At 38.5% G+C, this 23,906-nt stretch overlaps 1 protein-coding gene across 5 annotated transcripts in view; it reads left to right on the forward strand.

Annotated features, from left to right (window-relative positions):
• Positions 1-23,906, forward strand: part of USPL1 (ubiquitin specific peptidase like 1) — a 37,373-nt gene that overhangs the window by 3,611 nt on the left and 9,856 nt on the right. For 4 of the 5 annotated variants that reach the window (XM_019824898.2, XM_003980279.5, XM_019824892.2 and 1 more), the window contains 5 exons: positions 509-637; positions 7,256-7,901; positions 12,141-12,254; positions 16,949-17,078; positions 20,759-20,884. In XM_019824898.2, coding sequence (XP_019680457.2) covers positions 7,577-7,901; positions 12,141-12,254; positions 16,949-17,078; positions 20,759-20,884 — 695 coding nt within the window. In that variant the 5' untranslated portion in view covers positions 509-637; positions 7,256-7,576. The remainder of the gene's footprint in view (positions 1-508; positions 638-7,255; positions 7,902-12,140; positions 12,255-16,948; positions 17,079-20,758; positions 20,885-23,906) is intronic. The other variant, XM_019824901.2, reaches the window with a different exon arrangement.

Here is a 23,906-nt window from a genome sequence, read left to right on the forward strand (position 1 = left end):
TTTTGCCTCAGTGCAAAGTTGGGTTTTTTCCTCCTTTTTTTAGAGATTTAAATTTGGTTTTAATTTTCCAATTAACTTCTAAAAAATTATATCTTCCACGGAAATCTTAAGCAATGGCGAAAGATTATTTTAATGTGTTTACCTCTCTGTGTTTTATTGGTATGTGAAAGTAGAAATAGAACATAGACCTTGTGGTTTATTATTCTCTGAAAATATGGAACATACATTTTCCCTGGCAGTTGACATTACTTTTTTCTTGCACATAAAACTGATGCTATTTTTAGCACTTAAAATTTAATATTTAAAACTGTAATACATTTCTTTTTGGAATAGTAGCTGTATTTTAAGCCTATGTGCTTTTCTTTTATTTGCCATGTTTAAAATATCTAGCCAGAACACTTCCAGGTGAAAATTGTAATTTTTTTCTGGTTCCTTTTTCGTTTGACTTTTTGTAATTTGATATAATTTAGGAATGTCTATATTTTAATTTACTTTATTTCTTTTTTAGAATTATGATTCAGCTAAAGTCCCGTCAGATGGGTATTGTCCTGCTTGTAGAGAGAAGGGAAAGTTAAAAGCCTTAAAGACTTACCGAATTAGTTTTCAAGAATCTGTCTTTTTGTGTGAGGATCTGCAGGTAAAGTATTAATCTTAGATAGTATCAAGGTTTTAGCTTTTTGCTTTTTTCTTCAGTATTTATATTTGTACTTGTTTTGTATCTTTCAGAGTGTACATTTTTAATAGATAATCAGAGTTTCTAGATCTGTCCAGTGTACAGTTTTAAATATTTTGTGTTATTTTTCCACTTCAGTTATTTCCCTGGGGTATTGCATGAAGGTATTTGTTTTTATTATCATTAGACTTAATGAGAAGAGAATCTACATTTCAAGATTTTTTTTTTTTTCCATTAACCTTGTGGGGGTCCTTGTTAGTTGTTGGTATATAATATAGTCTTTCACCTCTTTGGTTTATAAACTTTGGAACTTACTGGAAAAGTTATTAATTGAAAGTCCTTAAGGATCTAAATATCTTTTGGAATTAATTATAGACTTCATTTCCAGTGGTACAGCTTTTATATAGGAGCTCATTAAACTCCATAATACTCCACATTTTATTGTACTTGACAGTTGGTGAAATTGTTCTCTACGTATTTAGTTCTCAAAGTTTTGCAAGGTAGATAGTTCCATTTTATGATTAAGAAATCAGATACAGAGGGTTTGGGAACATAAGATCTTCCTAAAGTAGCAGAACTGTAATTGGAATATAGTCTTTTAATTTCAGATATGTTTTATTCCAGGTAAAGTAACAGTTCTTCAGAGTCACTTGGAGTGCTTTTTTAAAATTTCTGGATCTCACACCCAGATGCTCATTCGGTAGAGTTGACCCAGAATTTTATAGTTTTGTAATTTTTAGGGTGAGGCTGATGATCAGCCAAATTTGCAAAATACTAAACTAAATCACACTGTTGGTGATAGATACTTTTGCTGGGTATAACTTGAAGAAAATCCCAGGCATTCTCACAAATAGAAATAAATTTCTTTTTGCATTTAGTAATTTTTTTTCGAGTGTCACCATCTTGGCATTGTTCCAAAGGCTGGGATACAGTGAATAAGCAAAAATTTCTTACCTCAAGAAGGTCATGTTCTAGAGTAGGAAAGAAAATCAATAAGTAAGTTATATTTTTTGTGTGTGAGGTGATGAAAAGTGCTGTGGGGAAAAATAAAGCCCAGGGAATGGAATGTTCGGGAATGTGTAGTTTGCAATTTTAAACAGAGTGGTGAAGGGAACTCTTCATTGAGAGACATTTGAGCAAAGACCTGAAAGATGAAGACAAACAAGCCATGTGGGTATGGGATGAACAAGCTTTCCAGGTAGTGAGAGTAGCAGATCGAAGGCCCTGTGAGGGGCGGTGGATGGGGGGTGCCTGTGCATGTTCTACTGCAAGGAAACTAGCAGAGCTGGATCTGAGGGAGTGAGGCGGAGTACTAGAAGATGGGTCAGAAAAATAATGGGGAAGAGGTTGGACCCAGCAGGGTCTTACCAGGCTTTTACAGTGACTGAAATGAACCGTAGCAGGGAGTGACATAATCTGATTTACATGTTAAAAGGATCATTGTCACTCCTTTGTTGAAAGTATCTGTAATGGCCAAGACTTGAAGCAGGGAGACTAACTAGTTGGAAGGCAATTGGAGTATTCGGTGGGGAGCAAGTAGTGGCTAAGGTGATGAGACATGATTGGATTATCTACATATTTTGAAAGTAGATCCAAAAAGTATTGGCTGAAAGACTGGGATAGATACATAGTAGGAGAGAGAGGAATCAAGGATGATTCCCAGATTTTTGACTTGAATAATTGGAAGAATGCAGTTACCAGTCACTGAGATGAGAAAGACTTTGGGAAGATGAAGATTTTAGGGGAAGATCAGGCCAGCACCAAGTCAAACTCGAGACGGATATCTGATATTGAGGTTATATGGAATAAACGGTTGGATCTGTGTGTCTGCTATTAGGTGGAAAGTGAGGTTCGATAAATTTGGGAGTCATCAGCATGTATATAATTGAACCATGACAGTGGATGAGTTTACCTAGAAGTATGGGTAGAGATTCAAGGACTGAGCCCTGTTATACTCCGGCATTAAGAGTGTGGGGAGATGAAGTGGAACCAGGAAAAGGTTGAGAGAAATAGACAGTGAGGTAGGAGTAAACCCAGAAAGGAGATAATTTTGTCCTGGAAGTCAAGTGAAAAAATATTTAAGAAGAAATTATTTACTTTCAATGCCAGTAAGAACTCAATGAGGATGAATACTCATCATTGGCTAGTGTTGTAGGTCATTGAGGACCTTAATGAGAATAGTTTGGGTAAAGTATTAATGATAAAAGCTTGATTGCAGTGAGTGATAGAAAATTGGAGAGGAAGAACTGAGAAATATAGATGTGAGGTGGTACCTGGAAGAGGAAGTTTTTCAGTTGGGAGAAACAACGGCATGTTTGTATGCTGACTGTATCCAGTAGTGAGGGGAAAATAGAAAGTGTCATGGAATTGCTGGAGAGCTGCTCTCCTTTGAGCAGACATGGGCTCTGTCGCACCATTAGAGGGCTTGATTTTAGGTTGGACGGCTTATCCTAACAGCGGGCTATGAAGAGAGTTTACTCATTAGCTGGCTCAGAACAGAGTTGTAGAATGGTGAATATTGAAGAGAGAAAATAAATCTTCTAGAAAAAAACTACTTTTTCCCGCTCTTCCAAACAACGTATAATATTTCAGTAGAGTTCTTTAACCACAGACTACCATAATGGAGAAGTCCGTGTCCTCAGGACATTAGGTTTTGGCTCGTAAAGTTAGAGGTATTTGCATTTTTAGTTCTGAAGCATTCTTTTTAAGTGATGAGGAAGAAAACATATAACCAAGAATATTAAGTATAAACTTTGCAAATATAAAAAGAGAACTTTAAAGTAATTATTATCTAAATTTTAGAAAATGTTCTAATCAGTAAGAGCCCGGTATGTTTTATGAGGTAGATTGGTTTACACCAGGAGTCAGCAAACACTTTGTATGACACCCACAGGCTAAGAACGGATTTTTAAATGATTAGGAAAACATGAAAAGAATACTCTTTTGTAATACATGAAAATTATGTGAATTTCAGATTTCCGTGTCCATAAATAAATTTTATTGGAACTTAGCTATACCCTATCATTTTTGTATTGTCTGTGGCTGCTTTTATATTATAATGGCAGACTTGAGTAGTTAATGACAGACATTGACTGGCTTACAAAGCCTAACATATTTATCTGGCCTTTGACAGGTAAAGTCTGCTGATCCCTGGTCTAGAAGACCTTTGAATCAATTTGTTAATTTCTGTAGGGTTTTATTATAAAATTTGGAGTCCACTGAACATTCTGCTTTCAGTTGCCAAATTGTAAACCACATGGGAAACCCCTCTTGATCAGAAGTTTCTTGGTTTGAAAACAGCACTAATGTTCAAACTCTGCTTCCAAATTAATAAATTGAAACTCAAGTTTTTTCAAACTGTAGGGAGTTTTAACTTATTTTTTCTCTCTCTCTTTTTTTTGAGTATTCCATTATTTAGTCTTTTATTGGAACACTTATTTAGTTTATTTTTTTAAACATGAACTTTATAAGGCTCTTAAGTCTTTAGTGTTAAGCCATCAAAAAACTCATTTTCCTGTTTTTTTTTTTTTCATTTGTAAAATGAATGTAAATTATTATTACTTTTTTTGTAAATTATTTTTATAACTTGTTTCTGGCCATACCTTAAGATAATTTTCCAAATGTAAGGTAGTGTGCAATGTTTTCCTTTTTCTGTTTTAGAGGATTAAAAATGGGAATCTGTTTAAGCTACTCAACAAAATCAGTGAAAGAGGCAGCATTAGATTTTGAATGCTTTTACATGGTTGGGCTAGATGGAGAAATTAGCACTCTGTGTATTGTTTTATGACTTTTCCCTTTCTTTGAAGACAAGCCAAAAACTTCTGTGGCATATTAAGACCTAAAGTTGACGTATAAAAGAGATAAACATCCAAAAGTATTAATTTATGAGGGAAAAATCAGGACAAGGACAAATTATGTTTTAAATTTGCCCTATGATTGGACCACAAATTATAGATTGAAAAGTTAAGATATTTTCAAATAATGTAGGGGGGAAACCATCTAGGCCACTAAATTTTGCAGCCCCAGGGCCTTTAATGGTTTTTTTTTTTTTTTTTTTTTTTTTTTTAAGTTTATTTATTTTGAGAGAGAGCAGGAGCAGGTAAGGGGCAGAAGGAGAGGGAGAGAGAGAATCCCGAGCAGGCTCCACGCTCAGTGCAGAGCCAGACGCAGGGCTCAGTCTCACGATGGTTAGATCTTCACCTGAGCTGATATCAAGAGTTGGACGCTTAACTGAGGCACCCAAGTGCCCTATGGTTTATTGCTTTTAATTAAGAAGGGGTGCTGGTAGGATGTGCACAACATTATTTTAACTCTGTTTGAGACCGATTAAGATTTTTTAGTTTTAAATTTGTTGTAAATTTTTTTTTTCATTTAATTAAAAAAAAAAAACTATGAATTTTACCATCTTAATCATTTTTAAGTGTACAGTTCGGGAGTGTTACTTATATTCCCGTTATTGTGCGACAGATCTCTGGAACTTTATCGTCTTAAAAAACTCAAATTCTGTACCCACTGAATGACAGTTCGCCCTTTCCCTCCCCCCACCCCATGGCAGTCACTATTCTACTTTTAGTCTGTATGGATTTGACTAGGTACCTCATGTAAGTGGAATCATACTAGATTTGTCTTTGTGACTGACTCTTAGTCCTCAGTGTTTATCCATGTTGTAGCTTGTGACAGATTCCTTTACTTTTTTAGGGCTGAGTAATATTCCACTGTATGTATATACCACATTTTCTTAGCCAACTGAGCCACCCAGGCACCACCCCCCCCCCCGACTGTACCACATTTTCTTTATCCATTTGTTCATTCATGGAAATTTGGGTTGATTCCACCTCTAGGCTATTGTGAATAGTGCTGCAGTGCATAAGGGTGTGCAAGTATCTCTTTGAGGTCCTGCTTTCATTTTTTCTGTATATATATATATATATATATATATATATATATATATATATATACACACACCTGTCTATACCTATGAATACATAGTTGCTATCGCTTTTAAAGTGTTCTCTGTTTTCTGACATATGGTAGGATTTAGGAAATAATCTCAGGGCATAAAGTTGAGAGACAAGTCGTTAGCTGATGGTGAGTGCATTACTAGTTGGTAACAGAAGAATCCAGAACTTATCCTATTGAACTAAAGAATTTCCTTAGTACAGCGTTAATGGCGTTCACTTTTATAGAAGCAGCTGTACTTTAAATGAAAGCGTTTAATGCATTTCAGTGTCTGTTGCTCAAAACCTAGTGACTAAAAAAACTTAATGGCTTTACTTATTCCTCATGATTCTGTGGGCTCCCCAGGTAGTTCTTAACACTTTACCTGCTGTTGGCTGGGACACCTAAAATGTCCACATGGCTGGTGTCAGTACTGTTTGCCAACAGGGAACTCCGCGTAGGCAGTCAGCCAAGATCTCAGTTCTTTTCCATAAGGGTTTCTCCATGGGGCTACTTGGGCTCCTCACAGTATGATGGATGGGACTTCTTTAAGAGAGAGTGTTCCAGAAGGAGGGTTCCAAAAGGACTAGCCCAATGAGCCTATACTTACCAGGCTTCCACGTGCATCATGCTTGGTAACATCCCATCTAAGCTGGTCACATGGCTAAACCCAGAGCGTTATGTTGGGGGGACTGACCCTATCAGGGCGTGAATACCAGGTGGGGTAGTTCTGTATCTCATTAGAGGCCACCAGGGTAGCAGTTAGCATGCTTGTGTAGAAGAAGGCATTTTAAATGACACATAGTATATAGATTTCTTGAATTTGTTTTTTTTAAATATTTTGCTAGTTTTCAAACTAAGTGATTTGTCTACACTTTTGATATTTGGCTGAAATTGTGTTAATACATAGTGAGATTTGATGAAGTTGTTAAAATTCACCCAGATTGACTCTTAGATCCAGTAAGGATGTAAAATTGATAATGCTGATGTGCTTTCAGATTAATACTGTTTTATTTTTTTTAACACTTATTTATTATTTTGAGAGAGTGCAAGTGGAAGAGGGGCAGAGGGAGAATCCCAAGCAGGCTCTGTGCTGTCAGCAGAGAGCCCCACGCAGGGCTTTATCCCATGAACCACAAGATCATGACCTGAGCCGAAATCTAGAGACGCTCAACTGACTGAGCCACCCAGGCGCCCCTAACATTCAGTTTTAAAATTAAGAGACACAGAAGTTACTCATGCAGCTTTTTTTTTTTTGAAAACACTTTTCCAGTTTGTAATGTTATGCAGTGTACCTGCCCCAAAAGGAGTAACACTCATCATAGAATGTTTCTTTAAATTGTTGAAATTGTTAATTCACTCAGCATTAGATTTTTTGTTAAAGCAGAAAAATGTATGTTTTCCTTCTTAGCTTACTCTAGTGTGGATCAGATTAAACCCTTGGTGGTTCAATTTAACTGGGGAAGATTAACTCTTTTGGGGGCCAAAATTTTGGTTAAATTCCTAGGTCCTTTAAATTTAGATTGATAAAATTATATTAATGCTGAAATGTTATACATACATTTCATGACATAGAAACTGTAATATAAAACGAGCTTATTTGACATTTTTTGTAGTTTTTATCATTTTATTTTTTCTTTCTAGTGCATCTACCCTTTGGGCTCTAAATCACTTAATAACTTAATTTCCCCTGATTTGGAAGATTATCACACTCCAAATAAGTCTCAAAAAAGAAAGTTCTTGGAAACCAGCTGTAAAGATTCACCTCTTTTAGCAAATGCCAAAAAGACTAAAAATCACACTGTTACTGACGGTGAGCAAGGTTTGAACAGCAAACGCGATGGAGAAGCCTATGGTGAAACCTCGTCAAGCTTACCTGATTCACCACACAGTGGACCACAGCACCCAGACGGGACAGTTGGTTCCTTGGAACAGAATGAGAGTTTGGAGGCTGATGTTATTGACATGGCTGCTGAAGAAGCTCCTACTACAGTTGATGTTTCTGGAACTGGAGGGATTTCCCCTCACAGTGAAGGATGCACATCTGAACTGGAAATGCTGCTGGAGAGCAAATGTACGTCACCTTGCCAGTCTTCCTACGTCCAATGGAAAAATGCTAATGCTCTCTGTTGGTTAGACTGTATTCTGTCAGCACTGGTGCACTTGGAAGGGTTAAAGAACACTGTGACTGACCTGTGTTCTAATGAGGAATCTGTGTTCTGGCGGTTGTTTACGAAGTATAATCAAGCAAGCAAGCTTCTGCACACCAGTCGATTGGAAGGAGTTAAAGGTTGGTAATAATAGTTTATTTCTCTCTTTATTTATTTTCACATGTTTTTATTTTTGAGAGGGAGAGCGAGTGGGGGAGGGGCAGAGAGAGAGGGAGACAGAGAATCGGAAGTGGGCTCTGCGCCGATGGCAGAGAACCTGGTGCAGGACTTGAACTCCCGAATCATTAGATCATGGCCTGACCTGAAGTTGGAAGCTCAACCGACTGAGCCACAGAGGTTGAGCTTCAGTTTTGTCTCATACATGTGGAAAAGATACAGATACACATCACTCATTATCCCACAACTCCCCCAAAATCTCTATTCTCAATTAAGGGCATATATAATTTTTTTCTTGTAAAATAGGATACCCATGAAGCCACCTCCCAACTCAAGAAGAATTAGTATATTCTCGATTATTTAACCTCCTATGTGTTCCTCCCCATCCCACCCTCCATCTCCCCTAGGGGTCATTATTCCCAAATATGGGTTATCATTCCGTTTTTTTCTTTTATGTATGTATTGCTAAACAGTATATTGCCTACTTTAGTTTGTTTTGAACTTTATGCAAAGGATGTTGTACGGTATGTCTTCTGGGGCCTTGTTTTTCTTTTTATAAAGATTTATCTATGAAGTTGGTGTGTATTGGTAGTTTGTTATTTTTTGTTGCTATAAATTTACATTTTGTAAATATATCAATATATTTATTCATTCAACTGTCATTGAGTTGTTCTTTGCCATTGTAAATACCTGGGCTCATCTAGAGAGTTTCTCTTGAGTATACTGTAGGAATGGAATCAAATCTGAGTTCAGATTGACAAGACAATGGCAGATTGTTTTCCAAAGTGCTTGTACCAGCACTCCCATTAACAATGTGCAAGAGATCTTCCTTATCTTCCCGATCCATATATTCTCCCTTGGTTATTTTCACATTTAGAGAATTTTGCTATTTGATGTAAAATGGGTTTTCGTCTTGATTTGCCTTGCCCAAATTTTATTTTCATTCCAGTTAACACAGTGTTACGTTAGTTTCGGAAGTACCGGAGGGTGAGTCAGCAGTTCTGTTCATCACCCCGTGCTCATCACTCCTTAGTTCCCTCACCTGTTTAGCCCATCCTCCACCAACCTCTCTGCCTTTCCCAAATTTTAAAGAGGTTGGACAGCTCTTCATGTGTAGCATTGATCATATGTTCCCTCTTCTGAAATGCCCGTGTCTTACCGCTATTTGTTCAGTTGTCATGTTCTTATTTGTTTGATTTCTATGGGTCTTTGTTGTTTATCTTTGTATCAGGTATGTGTTGCTAAATCTCCCAATTTGTATCTTGTGTTTTCACTTTTCTAAAGATATCTTTTGTACAGAAATTGTTAATCTTTCCTTTTGTAGCTAGTAATACGGCATTTAAAAGGAGTCATTCCTTTTCCCAAGATCAGAAAGTTATTCACCTATATTTTCACTGAAAAGTCAGAAAGATTTGTGGTTGACATTGAATTATTTTAAAGTTTTATTTATTTGGAGAGAGTGCGTGCAAGCGGGGAGGGGCAGAGAGAGAGAGGGAAGGAGAATCCTAAGAAGGCTCTACACCAGCAGCGCAGAGCCCGACGTGGGACTCAAACAAACCCACAGTCTGTGAGATCATTACCTGAGCCGAAACCAAAAGTAGGATGATGCTCAACCAAGTGAGCCATCCAGGCACCCCAACATGGAATTTTTAATTCAGCTGAAGTTACCTTTTGTGTGTGATAAAGATCCCCTTTTCCCCCCATTGTCCAGCTCCGCTTTTTTCTTCAATTTACCTGCCAGGCCACCTCTGTCATATAGCCGTCCATTTATTTGTGCAGTTTGGTTTTCTTGGTTACTTTGTCCTTGTGTCAGCACCACACTCTTTTAACTATTGGGGTTTTTTAGGTCTTGCTGCCTGGAAGTATAAGAATCCTCATCTTTATTCAGCTTGGTTTTGATCATGCGATGCAGTCTTTTATATAAATCTTACACATTGTTTTCCCAAGAATCCTCACCTTTTTCATCTTGTTTTTGGTTAATGCAGTCTGTTACGTCAGTCTTATACATAGTTCCCCCATTGTTGACCATGTTTCCGTCCCTGCACCGATGCCACACTATTTTAATTATTGTGGCTTTTTGAGGTCTTTCTCTCTGGTAGGGGCAAGAATCCTTACGTTTATTCAGCGTGACTTTGGTGTTGCAGTCTTTTATATATACGTCCTGCATATGTAAAATATATATATTGTACTTCCATATATATTGTTGACCATTCAGGCTGCTTATTATTTTATCAGTTATGAATAAGCTTCATGACAAATATCCATATATCCTTTGAATCCACTGCTGATTTTATCCTAGAAGGGATATTAAAATGTGAATATAAAGAATCTTTCTGAAAGGCTTTATAGAAGGGTTATATCAACATATGACTCCATTATATGTAGAGGAAAACATCCCAGAGCACTCAGATCACCTTTGGGTATAAACATTTTAAAAGTTATAATTTTGTCAGATATTTTGTTTCAATTTGAGTTTCCTTGAGATTGAATTTTTTGTAATTTTTAAAATCCAGTTTTTCACGAGCATTTTTGCTTTTGTTTTTTCTTTGTATTTCTATGATTATAGGAACCCCAGTACGGAGTTAGCTGACAGTTCAGTTGATTATTGCAGAAGAGCATATTTCTCGTTCAAAATTGACTTGCATTCATTTTAATTATGTTTATTTTTTTATAAAGCATAGCCACTTTTTGTGTGTGTGTGTGTGTGTGTGTTTTTATTCCACTATAATTAACATCCAGTGTTATATTAGTTTCAGGTGTACAATATAATGATTCAGCAGTTCCGTGTATTACTCAGTGTTCATCCCAATAAGTATACTCTTAATTCTGTTTACTTCACCCATTTTATATGTTCAATCATTAATTTTTTAACAGAGTAGTTGTAGCTTGTATAATATGGTTGTAATTACATTTAAGTTGACTTTGAATTGTAAGTTTTCTCTTCTTTTTTTGGCATGGTCAAATAAAAGTTCCAGTTTATGCTTACTTCATATTATAGGGGAATCCAGGTATTTTCGTGGTAAAACATACCAACAGAGTGTGATCAGGCTATATGAATTATTTGTAAGAGGTTTCGGTGAAGTCTTTTGTAGCTTAAGAATAACTAGAGTCAGGTGCATATGGTGGCTTTGATTCAAAATAGTTTTCTTATTAATCTTAGTTTTCTGTCACAATAGTTCCATTATGAGGACTTTAACCCTAAAGAAATGAATAAAAACGTGGACAGGTATGTGCCCCAAAGTCGTTTATCACGACAGTATTTATAATAGTGAAAAAAGAAGCAAGTTAAACGTCCGGCACTAGGGAAATTTTTTTTTTTATTTAAAAAAAATTTTTTTTTTCAACGTTTATTTTATTTTTGGGACAGAGAGAGACAGAGCATGAACAGGGGAGGGGCAGAGAGAGAGGGAGACACAGAATCGGAAACAGGCTCCAGGCTCTGAGCCGTCAGCCCAGAGCCTGACGCGGGGCTCGAACTCACGGACCGCGAGATCGTGACCTGGCTGAAGTCGGACGCTTAACCGACTGCGCCACCCAGGCGCCCCGGGAAATTTTTAATAAAACTGTGGTTCAGTTGGAGTGTAATAACTAGCCTACAGAATTTTTAATGATGCAAATTCATGTGAAGTAAGCAGGATGTGTAAACATTAAGTAAGCAGAACTGTGTAAACATGCTGTCATTGAAGACTCCTTCACCGCCCGCCACCCCCCAGAAACAATAGAAGGAGGGAGCTATGTATACCAAATGTTAGTTTGGGAAATAATTATACTTTTATCTGCTCCTGTGATCTGGCTAAGTTTGATAAAAGTTCTACAAAAAAATAAATGACTAGATGTCTCTAACAAGTAATAATCACAAGACAAGACGTAGCTTCAGCTGTTTCAGAGGTAGGCACACTATCTGAAAGCTTAGCTCTTTTGCTAGGCCTGTGGTTATTTGGATGAGGAAAGCTTTGCACTGAGATTTACTCAAGCACAAAGATGTTAGCTCATGGAATTGCTACTAATGATGCTGGGCTGAGGAAATACTAAGGCAGTAAATGGTATAACACAGAGGAATAAGAATCAAGGAAATTTTGTGTTTTCCATTTCGTCTCTACAAAGTGTATTGACTCTGATGAACTTTCATTCTTGGTAATGTCTTAATTTTCTGTGGAAGATACAGATTGATGAGAAGTTGATAATCTGTATTTCATTTTTAGATGGAGATTGTAAAAAGCTTCCTTCAGAAGTATTTGCAAAGATAGAGACCTGTCTGAATGAAGTCAGAGATGAAATTTTCATTAGGCTTCAGCCTCAGCTTAGATGCACATTAGGTAAGTAATTTGTGTAATTTAACTGTCTTACTCATCTATCATAAAGAAATCCTTACGTCATAAGGAAATACACTATTTTATTACTTTGGGTGATTAGATTCTTTGGAGAAAAAATCTGTGTAGTTTCGTTTAGGAGCCTCCTGCTGGTTAAATCATTTGTTGGGTAGAGCTGTCCCGTATGAATATGCAGGCTTGTGTTCTACCCTTGAAAGTGGATGCAGTTCTCAGAACCAGATGGATACTCAGGGGGTGGACACCATTGGTTGCTTTTCTAATACTTACCTCCAGTAGACTGATTCAGTGTCTTCAACCTTGACGATGCATTAAAAAGTACCTAGGGCATTGAAAAGTACTTGACGTCCATTAAATAAGAATCTCAGGGATGCGGCTTAGAAGCCCCGTGTGATTCTTAAGGATGGACAGGGTTGAGAAGCTCTGATCTAAACCCAGCCATAGTAATTGGACTTCCCTTCCTGGGGATCGGTTGAAGAATTGCCGTACCCAATTTTCACCAAGAGAATATGAGGAGAAATATCCTGATGAGCTTTTGGGAAGGCTTTCTTTTAAGAAGGGCACAGTAACGAGACCTGCTTTGTTCTCTGTGATCTGGCCTTGGAGCAACGTGGAGCTAGGGGTGCTAGAGCCCCGGGGTTTCTCAATTTTTTGGGTATTGCAAAGAAGACCCAGTAGTGATTTTTTTTTTAAAGGGCATTGTCTTTTTGTTTTATTTCTCTTTATCCTTGTATTGACTCTTCTACTAATATTGTGTTGTGGTAAAAAATACAAGATACCTCTATTAGTATATTAGCCATATTAAATTATATAAGATATCAGTGCCTTCAAATTTTTCTCTCAGTGAGAAAAATCTATTTCATCAGACTCAGATACTGCATCTGGAAGCAAGGTCTTTGTGGTAAAAACCATGTAAATGGTAGTATCTTTGGTCTCACATTTCTGTCCCCTACTTTTATTATTTTGTTTTCCGTGAGCTCCTACGTTTGTGTTTCCTCTGTCCCTAAAATAATAAACTGAAATTCGATTTGCCAAATCTTTGGCATTATCTCCTTTAGGTCTAAAGGGCTTTTGTAACTTATTATCAGGTAGGATCTCAGATGCGATGAAAATTCTTTTTTCCTTTTTAGCAAAGTATAATTTAGATGTAGTAAAACTCTTTTTAAACGTATACGGTGTGTGGAACCATTACCACGATCAAGGTAGAGAACACTGCTGTCAGCCTAAAAGTTTTCTTGAGGTTCCTTCAGTCCCTGTTCTTACCCCCAACCCCTGATCTGTTGGGTGGATACTCATCGCAGAGGAGCCTTTTCCATAAGATTACCAGAGTGCAGACTGAGGGGCTCCCGTGGTGCATTTTGCAGGTATCGCCTCCCTCCTGGAGTGACCGGAGATGTTTTATTCAGGGTTCCTGCTCCAGTTCCCAGTTGAATTCGAGAGTGGTTTCTTCCCAAGTCTGAATCGCCACCCTTCTTAGTCCTGATCATTATATTTGGAGCAAGGTTGTATCTTGCTCCACTGCTGCCTTGGGCCTGGTTTTCTATGTAACAGAGAAGGGATTTTTAAATGTTGTGGGTTTTTTTTTTTTTTTTAATGTTTATTTATTTTTGAGAGAGAGAGAGAGAGAGAGAGAGAGAGAGAGAGAGAGAGAGAGAGAACATGAGTGGGGGAGGGGCAGAGAGAGAAAGAGGGAGGGAGAGAGAGAGACACACACACAGAATCTGAAGCAGGGTCCAGACCCTGAGCTGTCAGCACAGAACCTGATGCAGGGCTCGAACTCACAAACCGTGAGATCATGACCTGAGCCGAAGTCGGATGCTCAACCCACTGAGCCACCCAGGCACCCCCAGAGAAGGGAATTTTAAATTCTTATTTTGTGCAGTCATAGCAGTTGGGCATGCGTACAGCTCTTCTAATACAGTAGAATTCCTCTCTTGTTTGTGTTCATATTACTCATTGCACAGTACTGGGTGCTATGTTAGAGCTTAAGATCTTACCAGTGAAATCCAATCTGTGCTAAGTAAATACAAATAAACTTAAAAAGAGCATTTTAAAATTATACAGTGTTTGTGTTCTCATTCTGAGTGTCAATGTGTGTTTGAAAGTACTAAAGAAAGAGAAAGAGAATCTGTACTAACCCCGAATGTTGGTTACATTTTTAAGATCAGCCATAGCATCGTTTTGATTATTGTTTTTAAAAAATGCATCGTAGCCTGTCCTCTCTGTTCCCCCTCCCTGCAGTTTAAGAAATATAAAACATTACAAATACAAGCTAAGCCCCCTTTGTACGCTTTCCTGTTCAGTTCTTCCTTACCTCTCCACAAAGGTAACTGCGCTCTTCAACTTAGTTTTCTCTTTCTAATGTCTAATTTTTTTTTTTTTAAAGATAAAGCTAATATTGTTCTCGTTTGGATTTATTTATGTAATCTTAAAGATTAATTTAGTCTTTGAGATTTGTGTACTAGTGTAAGGATACACAGACCAGTAGAATAGAATAGAGTCCAGATGAAACCCTCCCTTTTTGCTTACCTCCTGTGACAGAGGTGGTGATGTAGAGAAGTAGGGGAAGGAAAAAGGCCGTCCGGTAAATGGTGTTGGGACAGTTTGTTCCTGAGACAGGGGGGAAGTTGGATCCCTACTTGACACTGTAATCAGAAAGAAATTTCAGCCCATTTAAAGACTTAAACTTCAGGGGTGCCTGGGTGGCTCGGCTCAGGTCATGACCTCACAGTTCTCGAGTTGGAGGCCCACATAGAGCTCTGTGCCAACAGCAGGCAGCCTGCTTGGGATTCTGTCTCCCTGTCTCTCTGCCCCTCCCTGACTTGCGCTCGCGTGCGCTCTCTCGCTCTCTCTAAATGAATTAAAAAGAAAAAAGACCTAAACATGAAAAAGCAGAATTCTAACACTTTGGTAAAGAATATGGCTGAATATTTTTCCACTCAGTGGAGAAGAATTTCCTAAATAAGGTACATAAAATAGTGGTAGATACGATTACATTGAAGTTTAAAACCTCTGGGCAAAAATAGAACAAAGAAATAATATCCTGGATATCTTCTAAAGAACTCCGTACATTGGTTTAAAAAAAACAAAAACAATGAACAGAAGAGAAAACTTGACTAGCGGGGCAGCAAAACGTCACTGAAAGAGTTGCATCATGGCAAATGATAGTATTTTAGGGAAATATGAAAAACTAGGTAGTTGGGTAGGAGTTGGGCTGAAGATACTAGAGTCAAAGAAACCACTTAACTGATTTCAACAGGAAGTTATAAAAATTGGAATTAATTGGTATTACGTGTTCTCTAGTAAATGCTTTATGCTTAATACCCATAAGAGTTGTAAACAAAGGAAAAATAATTAAGGTTAATTTAGGAGCTATATAAATTACCGAAAATGATCTGTATGCGTATAACTTATTTAACAGTGTGTTTTGAGCTCTTTTATGATTTTTTTCTTTTATGGTATTTTGATTTACTGAGAACTTTATGTATTTTTAGACTTGCAGATTCTATGTTGTCATTAAGAAATATAAGTTAGTTGCTTCTCAATTAATATTTAGCTACGGTAGAGTAAGCATTTAAATGCTAGTAACTGTTACAAACATGCTGTACTGTTCCCTGTTTACGCTGTTTACTGTGTTTAGGAGATTGATTTACATTTATTTCTACATACAAAAATTTTGTTTTGATTTTTATTTTTGTATGGAAATAGCTGTGGGGCTATACCACAAAGGCGACTGTTAAAATAGCCTTTGTAACTCCTGGTATAGAGTGTGCTCCGGCAGTAACACCTGCTCTGCATTTGCATCCTGCCAAGGTGACTCCTCCTGGCCACGTTCCAGGCTGTGGTAGCTGCAGGCCAGGGGGAGAACTGGACCATGGAAGCGAGACTGTTCCCGGGCAGTAGGGAAGGGAAGGACTCCAGTTCTTTCTAGGGCTGGATCAGTACGGCACCATCTAAGCTCCCCTGAGGACAGAAAGGCAAGAAACCAACTGGAGAACAAGTGTAAGAGGAGAATGTAAATCTTCCTATTTGATTTGCCTGCTGATCTCTAAACTGGAGGACCAGATTCACTGTCCGGTTTTTGTTTCAAGGACACCAGAATTCAGATCTTCTCTAGTCTTAAAGTCATTGAAGTTTAATTTTAACTGTTAAAAGATTTTAAGAAGAGTGATAGAAGAGCAGGGAGATTTGAGGCCGGCCCTTGAACCCTGTGTGTCACGTCCTTCACACGTGGAACAAGACGGTTGGAATAGAAGTGGCTTTTTAATGGTTTTGTCCACGTCTGCCATTATTCTACAATGTTTCACCAGGTGTATTATTTTTAGTATCTGTGGCAAGCTATGTATTTTTGCTTTATTTTTATAATACTCTAGAGCTGTTAACAGCTCTGAGGAGATAGTATGGGTCTTTTGTGTCTTTTGTCTTAAAAAGTTTTCGTAGGTGTCCGCCACAAAAAATGGAAGACAGGGACTGAAGTGATAATTAAATCTTTATGATAGACATTTTTAGAGAAATGCTTTAAAAACTTCCCCTTGCCCCACTGTGAGTAACTTACTCTGTCATATATTCACGTTTTCACATATATTGTACTGTGAATGTAGTGAGAAAAGATAACAGTTAATGATTTGGGTTTACTTTTTTCAGTCAATTATGAACAATAGTTTTCCCTTTTCTTTTTATAGGTGATATGGAGAGCCCAGTGTTTGCACTTCCCCTGCTCTTAAAAATGGAACCCCTCATTGAAAAGCTTTTCATGTATTCTTTCTCTTGGAATTTTGAATGCTCACAGTGTGGGCACAAGTATCAAAGCAGGTTAGTTTTTCTCTTTTTATTTATTTTTTTAAATTTTAAATTTTTTATATTTTTCGTTTTTCTCTTTTTAAAAATGGACTCATTCTATTGAAAATAGTTCTGAGTAATAAAATTTTAATGAAACTTCGATTTGTGGCATTGCTTTCTCCCTGGTTCCTTCTGCCCTCAGTAAAATTTCCTACCAGGGTGCCTGGGTGGCTCAGGTGATTAAGCGTCCAGCTGCGGCTCAAGTCATGATGTCACGGTTCATGGGTTCAAGCCCCATGTCACGCCCTGTTCTGACAGCTTAGAGCTTGGAGCCTGCTTCAGATTCTGTGTCTCCCTCTCTCTCTGCCCCTCTCCCACTCACTCTCTGTCTCTTTCTGTCTCTCAGAAATAAATAAAAATGTTTAGAAAAAAATTTCCTACCATATCTTAAAGTCTCCCCACCAGTAAGATTAAAAGGAAAAATTTGAGGGGCGCCTGGGTGGCTCAGTCGGTAAGCATCTGACTTCGGCTCAGGTCATGATCTTACAGTCCATGAGTTCGAGCCCTGCATCGGGCTCTGTGCCGACAGCTCGGAGCCTGGAGCCTGGAGCCTGCTTCGGATTCTGTGTGTGTCTCTCTCTGCCCCTCCCCCACTCGTGCTCTGTCTCTTTCTCTCCCAAAAATAAACATTAAAAATACAAAAAAATAAGCAATCAATCACTGGAAAAATTTGAGCCCCAGAAACTGCAATTTGCTTGCTTCTTTCAACTGGAAGAGTAAAAAACCATGGTCTGCGGGGTTACTTAGTAGGAGTTTTCTTCCGTGGGGACAGATGGGAAGAGCAGTGCATTCTCCCACAACCCCCATTCTGGATTCCCTGCGGAGTAAGAATACTTCTTAGAATTGCCTGAAATGATCCGTGTTTTGTTTCCTCTGTTAGCAACTAGGGTTTTTGTTCGGTTACCTTTTTTAACCTCACGGAAACTGATTTGAGGCTCTGGGAGTCTGGCAGTAGTTCTGAGAAGAACTTAGGCTCTTCCGCTCCTCCGTGCAAGACCAGCCACCGCCAAAATCCTCTTGCATGTGAGCTGTCTCAGCCTGCTTCCTACTTCCCTGAAGCTCTGGGTGAGGATTAGAGGGGTCCTGGTGGGCGCACAATCATTTTATGCCCTGAGACTGGGACTTGAGAGGAACCATGGAGAAGAAAGCGGCAGAGGGTTTCTTTTGCTTCCATACACTGAGCCACATAACAAGGAGAGAAAGTTGGTTTGGAAAGAGGAGTCAGAGAAAGTTTTCATCACACATGACACCTTCACTCTGTCCATACGTGAGAAAGTTGCTGACTGGCAGTTAAACTCACCAAACTGGTTTTGTTGGTCATTTATTCAAATTACTGTCATGGAGATCGATACTTTCCTCTTGCCTTAAACTCACCCACCTACTAGCAAATTAGAAAATTCGGAGTCAAATTATTAAATAACATATTTAAAATTAAAATTATTTAACATTATTAAATAAAAATGTGAGAGAAAACCATTGAGATATTCATTATCTAAATTGAGATTATTTTTGGTATTTAAGGATCACTCAAGGAGAGTCAAGTCTGAGAGAATGTTCTAGGGAATGCAAGCAACAGAACCAGAAGACATTTGTTTTTTACCAGTTGACTCAGAAGTAGTAGAACAGAGTAAGAATGAGCATTCACTCACACCTAGGACTTAAAATAGTTTTCTGTAAGTGAGTATAAGAACAAGTTATCTATTTCTCGGTCTTCTGTCACTGGTTTATATAAATTATCTAATTTTCTCCTCATTTGACAGATAGGGAAACTGAACCTTGAAAAGGGGGTAAATAACACCCAAGGTGACACACACTAGTAGATGGCAAAACTCAGGCTTACGTTTTCTGGCCTCGATTTCTTGCTCACTGTAGTATACACACTCCCTAATCACCACCTGGATTTTAAGTAATACAAACAAGCTTGATGATTAAAATCAGCTTAATTACAGCTTTTCCAAAATCTACATCTGAGTTGTTTGACAGCTTTTCATTGAGTATGTTTTATGTGCCAGGAACTCAACAGAAATAATCTCTATCTGGCCAAATTCAGACCAGTTAGTTAGGGAGATAACATATAAACACATTATTGAGGGCCAGTGACTTAGTAATTATTTTGATCTGTTGGCTGCATTAAGTTACTTTGAATACTTTGAATACAAGAGCATTTTGGAGGTGTGTTAAAAAATCTCAGAGGGCTCAGGGGAAAGAAGCCACTGGCTGTTTGAGTTTGCTGGTTTCTGGTTTTATTTTTTTTAATTCCTTTGTTCTAAAAGTAAGTAGTTCTAGAGGAAAAGCTAACATGAAGTGGCGTTTCATTAAATCTTAATATATCATAGTTTAAAACTATTTCCACTTAATCCAACGTGAGAATATCCAGCAAACTCACTGGGTTTTGTGCTGCTTCTTTTGGTGCCAGTTTAAGATCTGTTACTTGATTTATAAGGTACATTCTGGAGGCAGTTATTTACAGGGTCTTTGGAGTCAGACTCCCTGGATTAAAATCTCAAGTCGGTCATTTATCGTCTGATATGCAGTCTGTTTCACTTTCCTCATCTGTAAAATGGGGATAAGAATAGTATCTGCCACTTAGGGTTGTTTGGGAGAGGAGCGTAAACGCCCTGCCCTGCACATAGTACGTGCTCAAAAACGTTAGCTGTCATGTGGAGCATGAACATTTATTTGCAGAGACAAACTCCCCCTTATAGACTAAAAAATGGGAGCCTTAACAGTCATCTGTGAGCACTAAAAATTTAGTAGAAATAAATCGTTCCATTTTGTTGATAACTTTATGCTGCTCACTTTTAAAATGTTAGCTTCCCTGAGAACTGCTGTATTTGTAATAGCCTGTGCTGATCTCACTTACGATTGATCGATATTTGTTGTTATTGTTTAGGAAAAAACTAATGTCTATTAGGTAATTAATTGCCCCTTTAAAGGTTTTTTTTTATTAAAGTAGACCCAATTGATGTAGTGTACATCTTGAAAGATCATTTTAGGTGCCTCTTGCCGTCAGGTATCTAGACTAAAGTGCAAATTTGGGACTTCTGTATCTGGGAAAACAAAATTCTGCCACAACTGGCATTCTAATTTTTTAAAGATCAAGAAAGTTAAGTTGTATGTGTTCGTGATTATACATTTGGAACTGTCTTTTTTCCTTTTTGGTTGTCCATACGGGTAGCCAGATTGTAATTTTGTAGGTAAGGGGTGAGCTCGTAATAAATTTGGAAGCGGTGGTTCTCAGCGAGGGGCTGTTTTGCACCTCGTGGGACGTTTGGCGGTGTTTGGAGCTAACGGTCGCTGCACTTGGAGGCTGTTACTGGCATCTAGTGGGTCGAGGCCAGAGATGGTGCTGAACAGCCCCAGTGCACGGGACAGATGCCTCACAGCAAAGAAATACCCAGCGCAAAATGTCAGTATTGTTCTTGAGAAACCCTGCCTTTCGTATTGTCTTCATCTCACAGCTGAAAAAGTACAGGAGTCGCTGTGGAGAGTCTTCACAAAGAGCTTTACTAGGGTGTGCGAGGAACGTTAGCATATTGATTTATCATGTGATATGGGGGAATAGGGAAGTATAAATAAATGAATGAAGGTTTAGGCATTGACTGAAATTAATGTAAACGAATTTAAGTTAATTTATGTCTTCTGTTTTACAGATACATGAAGAATCTGGTCACCTTTACAAATGTCATCCCTGAGTGGCACCCACTTAATGCTGCCCATTTTGGTCCATGTAACAATTGCAGGAATAAGTCACAGATAAGAAAAATGGTATTGGAAAAGTGAGTTAAAATTGTCTTACTATTTGTAGCACGAAATGAAGGTGGATTCAATTTGTAGAATTGAAACTGTTTGTCAGAAGTTTGAGTTGTTACGAATTGCCAAAATGCCTCTCCGTCGTGGACTCTGGCCGACAGCAAACTGTCCCAGGCAAAGTACCGCTGCACCTGTCTCAGGGTGACTGTCTGACCCCACTCTAATGGGGCCTTGCCTCCTTTTACCTTGTTTTCTCCCTTTAAGGATATTAGTCATCGGTTTTTGTCTCCTCTGCCAAGTGCCTGGAGTCACTAGAATTCTGGGATGTCCTTAATCTGATTTCAAGAACTAAGATGACTCAAAGGTGAACCAGAGGCTCATCTGTCTGAATTCCCATCTTCTCCCAGACTTCGGCCTGCTAATTCTTCATCCCCTTGGAAGCTTTCTGCTGCCTTTGAGCAGATGTGTTTTTAGTATATTTTGCTAGCTTTTCTATTTGTCCGCAGTGGGACCACTGGTCAGAATTACCTTTTCTAAAATTGCTACCAGAAGCCCATATTTTAAGCTCATGGGTCAGTTCCATTCTAGGCAGTTTGTCTCGTTTGTTAATACACTTCGCGCGAATTCATCCTGTAACCTTCGTGTTTAGTCATCCTCGCCTCTGACTCTCAGTAAAGAAATGTTTGGAGGTATAATGTGATATAAAGAAGCAGGGGCATTAACCTTTTCATACCTTTTCTGATGCCCTTGGATGTGCCAGGAAATCCCTCCAATCTTTTCCTAAAGAGTTGTTTTCATCCAGGTAATACATTCTTGGTTAATCTAATACTGCCAAGACCTAGAAGGAAAGAGAGCAGTGCCCCCCGACCTCCTCTCCCGTAAGCGTCTACTTTACACCTGTGAAGCGGTATTTACTTTGACGTTTCAGAACAGTGCACTTATTCCACCTTTTGTTTCTCTTTGTTTTCATTCTTTTTTCTTTTTAAAGCTTATTCCGCTTTGATGCAGTCTTTTTTTTTTTCAACATTTATTTATTTTTGAGAGACAGAGAGACAGAGCACAAGTGGGGAGGGGCAGAGAGAGAAGGAGACAGAATCCAAAGTAGGCTCCAGGCTCCGAGCTGTCAGCACAGAGCCCAATGCGGGGCTTGAACTCACGAACCGTGAGATCATGACTCGAGCTGAAGTTGGACCAAGCTCAACTGACTGAGCCACTCAGGCGCCCCATTCAACTTCTTTTATAGTTGTTGAAGACTAGGGTTCTTACACCAATCACTGGGCTCCGTCTGTTTTTAACCTCTCCCTGTCCTTGCAACATGATAACATTTTTTGTTATGAGTAATACTGATATCAGTACTGATTTTTGTAATCAGTACTCATTATTATTATGAATACATGTGTATTTCCTCTCCAGCCAAGCAGTATATGTGGTTGTATTTCATTTCTTTTAGAACTTCTAAGTCTTCCTGGAATTATTTCCTTGTGTTTTCATTTGCTTTCTTTATGTATGCATTGTGAAATTTTTCCAAATTCTTCAAACACTCATTGATACATTTTCTAAACACTTAAATGTTTCACAATTTTGGAATCCTCCCCCACGTTTTTTTCTAGAAACCTTTCTTCTGCCACCTTTCATCTTTTGCTCCAGTGTTCCGGTCTATACTGGTTCCTCTCTGAGCCTGGTGCATGGGAGCTCTGGATACACTCTTCCTGTCACTACCCTAGTTTTTAGCCCAGGGCCTTACCCCACATTCTGCAGTATCTGTTGCCCATCAGCGTTGAGTCTTCGAGGGGTTCTGTGACATGTATAAGCTCTTCTCCTGAGTGTGCCCACCCCACAGCACTCCCGTCACCGCTTCATCCATTCTGCTCAGTTACCACTTCCCTGTTGCCCTTTAATTTTTGCCTGCAGAATATTTGTTGTTTGCTTGTTTCCTCATGTCTTCTTCCCCTTCTTGGCCCTTTCGGTTTCTTTCCTTTCTTTCCCCCCATTCGCTATCATTTGATAGCATTTGAATGGAAAAGAAGAGGAGCTACCTTTAATGGAAAGTCCACAGTCTGTTTTGGTTGTCTGGGGTTTCAGACTTTGAGATTGAAGTGTTGTGGGAGTCTTTTTTGTTGACGCCCTGTCTTGAGAAGGAGGTAGAAGGGCAGCAGGGTGTGGGTATCTGCCATCCTGTACTGGACCGGTGGGTTGCTTGAGGCTGCCTGGTGTATGTGATTTCATCTAACACTTACACCTGCTTTTTCTCACGCACCAGCATTGAAGATCAACTTTTACTCCGATTTTGTTTGATCTGTTAATTGGATGCATTGCCACGTATGATTTTTAATTATACAAATAAGATGCATTACTTACATTAGAGATTCAGGCCCTGATCCAGAAACATATCCGTTGAATATAAGTGTTTCAATGTGAAATGTGTTTAGAGTTCTAACGGGCCAATTATAAGCCGAGTTTATAATTTGGACATTGACTGTATTCAAAAGTAAACTGAACTAGTGTGTAAAATTTCACTTAAATTTTAAATGACAGGGTCTTTTGAAGTCCTCTGAGTTTTTTACTTTGAAATTTATATTCTTTTTGTATTATTATTTTTTTAACGTGTATTTTTCGAGAGAGAGACAGAGACAGAGAGCGTGAGTGGGGCAGGGGCAGAGAGAGAGGGAGACACAGAATCTGAAGCAGGCTCCAGGCTCTGAGCTGTCAGCACAGAGTCTGATGCGGGGCTTGAACTCATGGACCGCGAGATCATGGCCTGAGCTGAAGTCGGATGCTTAGCTGGCTGAGCCACACAGGAGCCCCTGAAATTCATATTCAACAACAAGATTCAACAAATCAAGATTTATTGTTGTCGAATGGAATCTAGAAACAAATTTAATAGTTTTTAAGGATAACTTAAAAGTAATTAGATCCATTATGATATCATGTATAATTCAACCTTACAGTCAGCATTCTAAAAACTAATAGTATTGTGAGTTCCCCGAACACCTTGTCTCAGGTAATCCACACTCTAATATATTCCCATTGGAAAAAGAGTCCATTGAT

The sequence above is a fragment of the Felis catus genome, chromosome A1 (genome assembly GCF_018350175.1).
Source record: "Felis catus isolate Fca126 chromosome A1, F.catus_Fca126_mat1.0, whole genome shotgun sequence".
In the NCBI taxonomy this organism is placed as follows: domain Eukaryota; kingdom Metazoa; phylum Chordata; class Mammalia; order Carnivora; family Felidae; genus Felis; species Felis catus.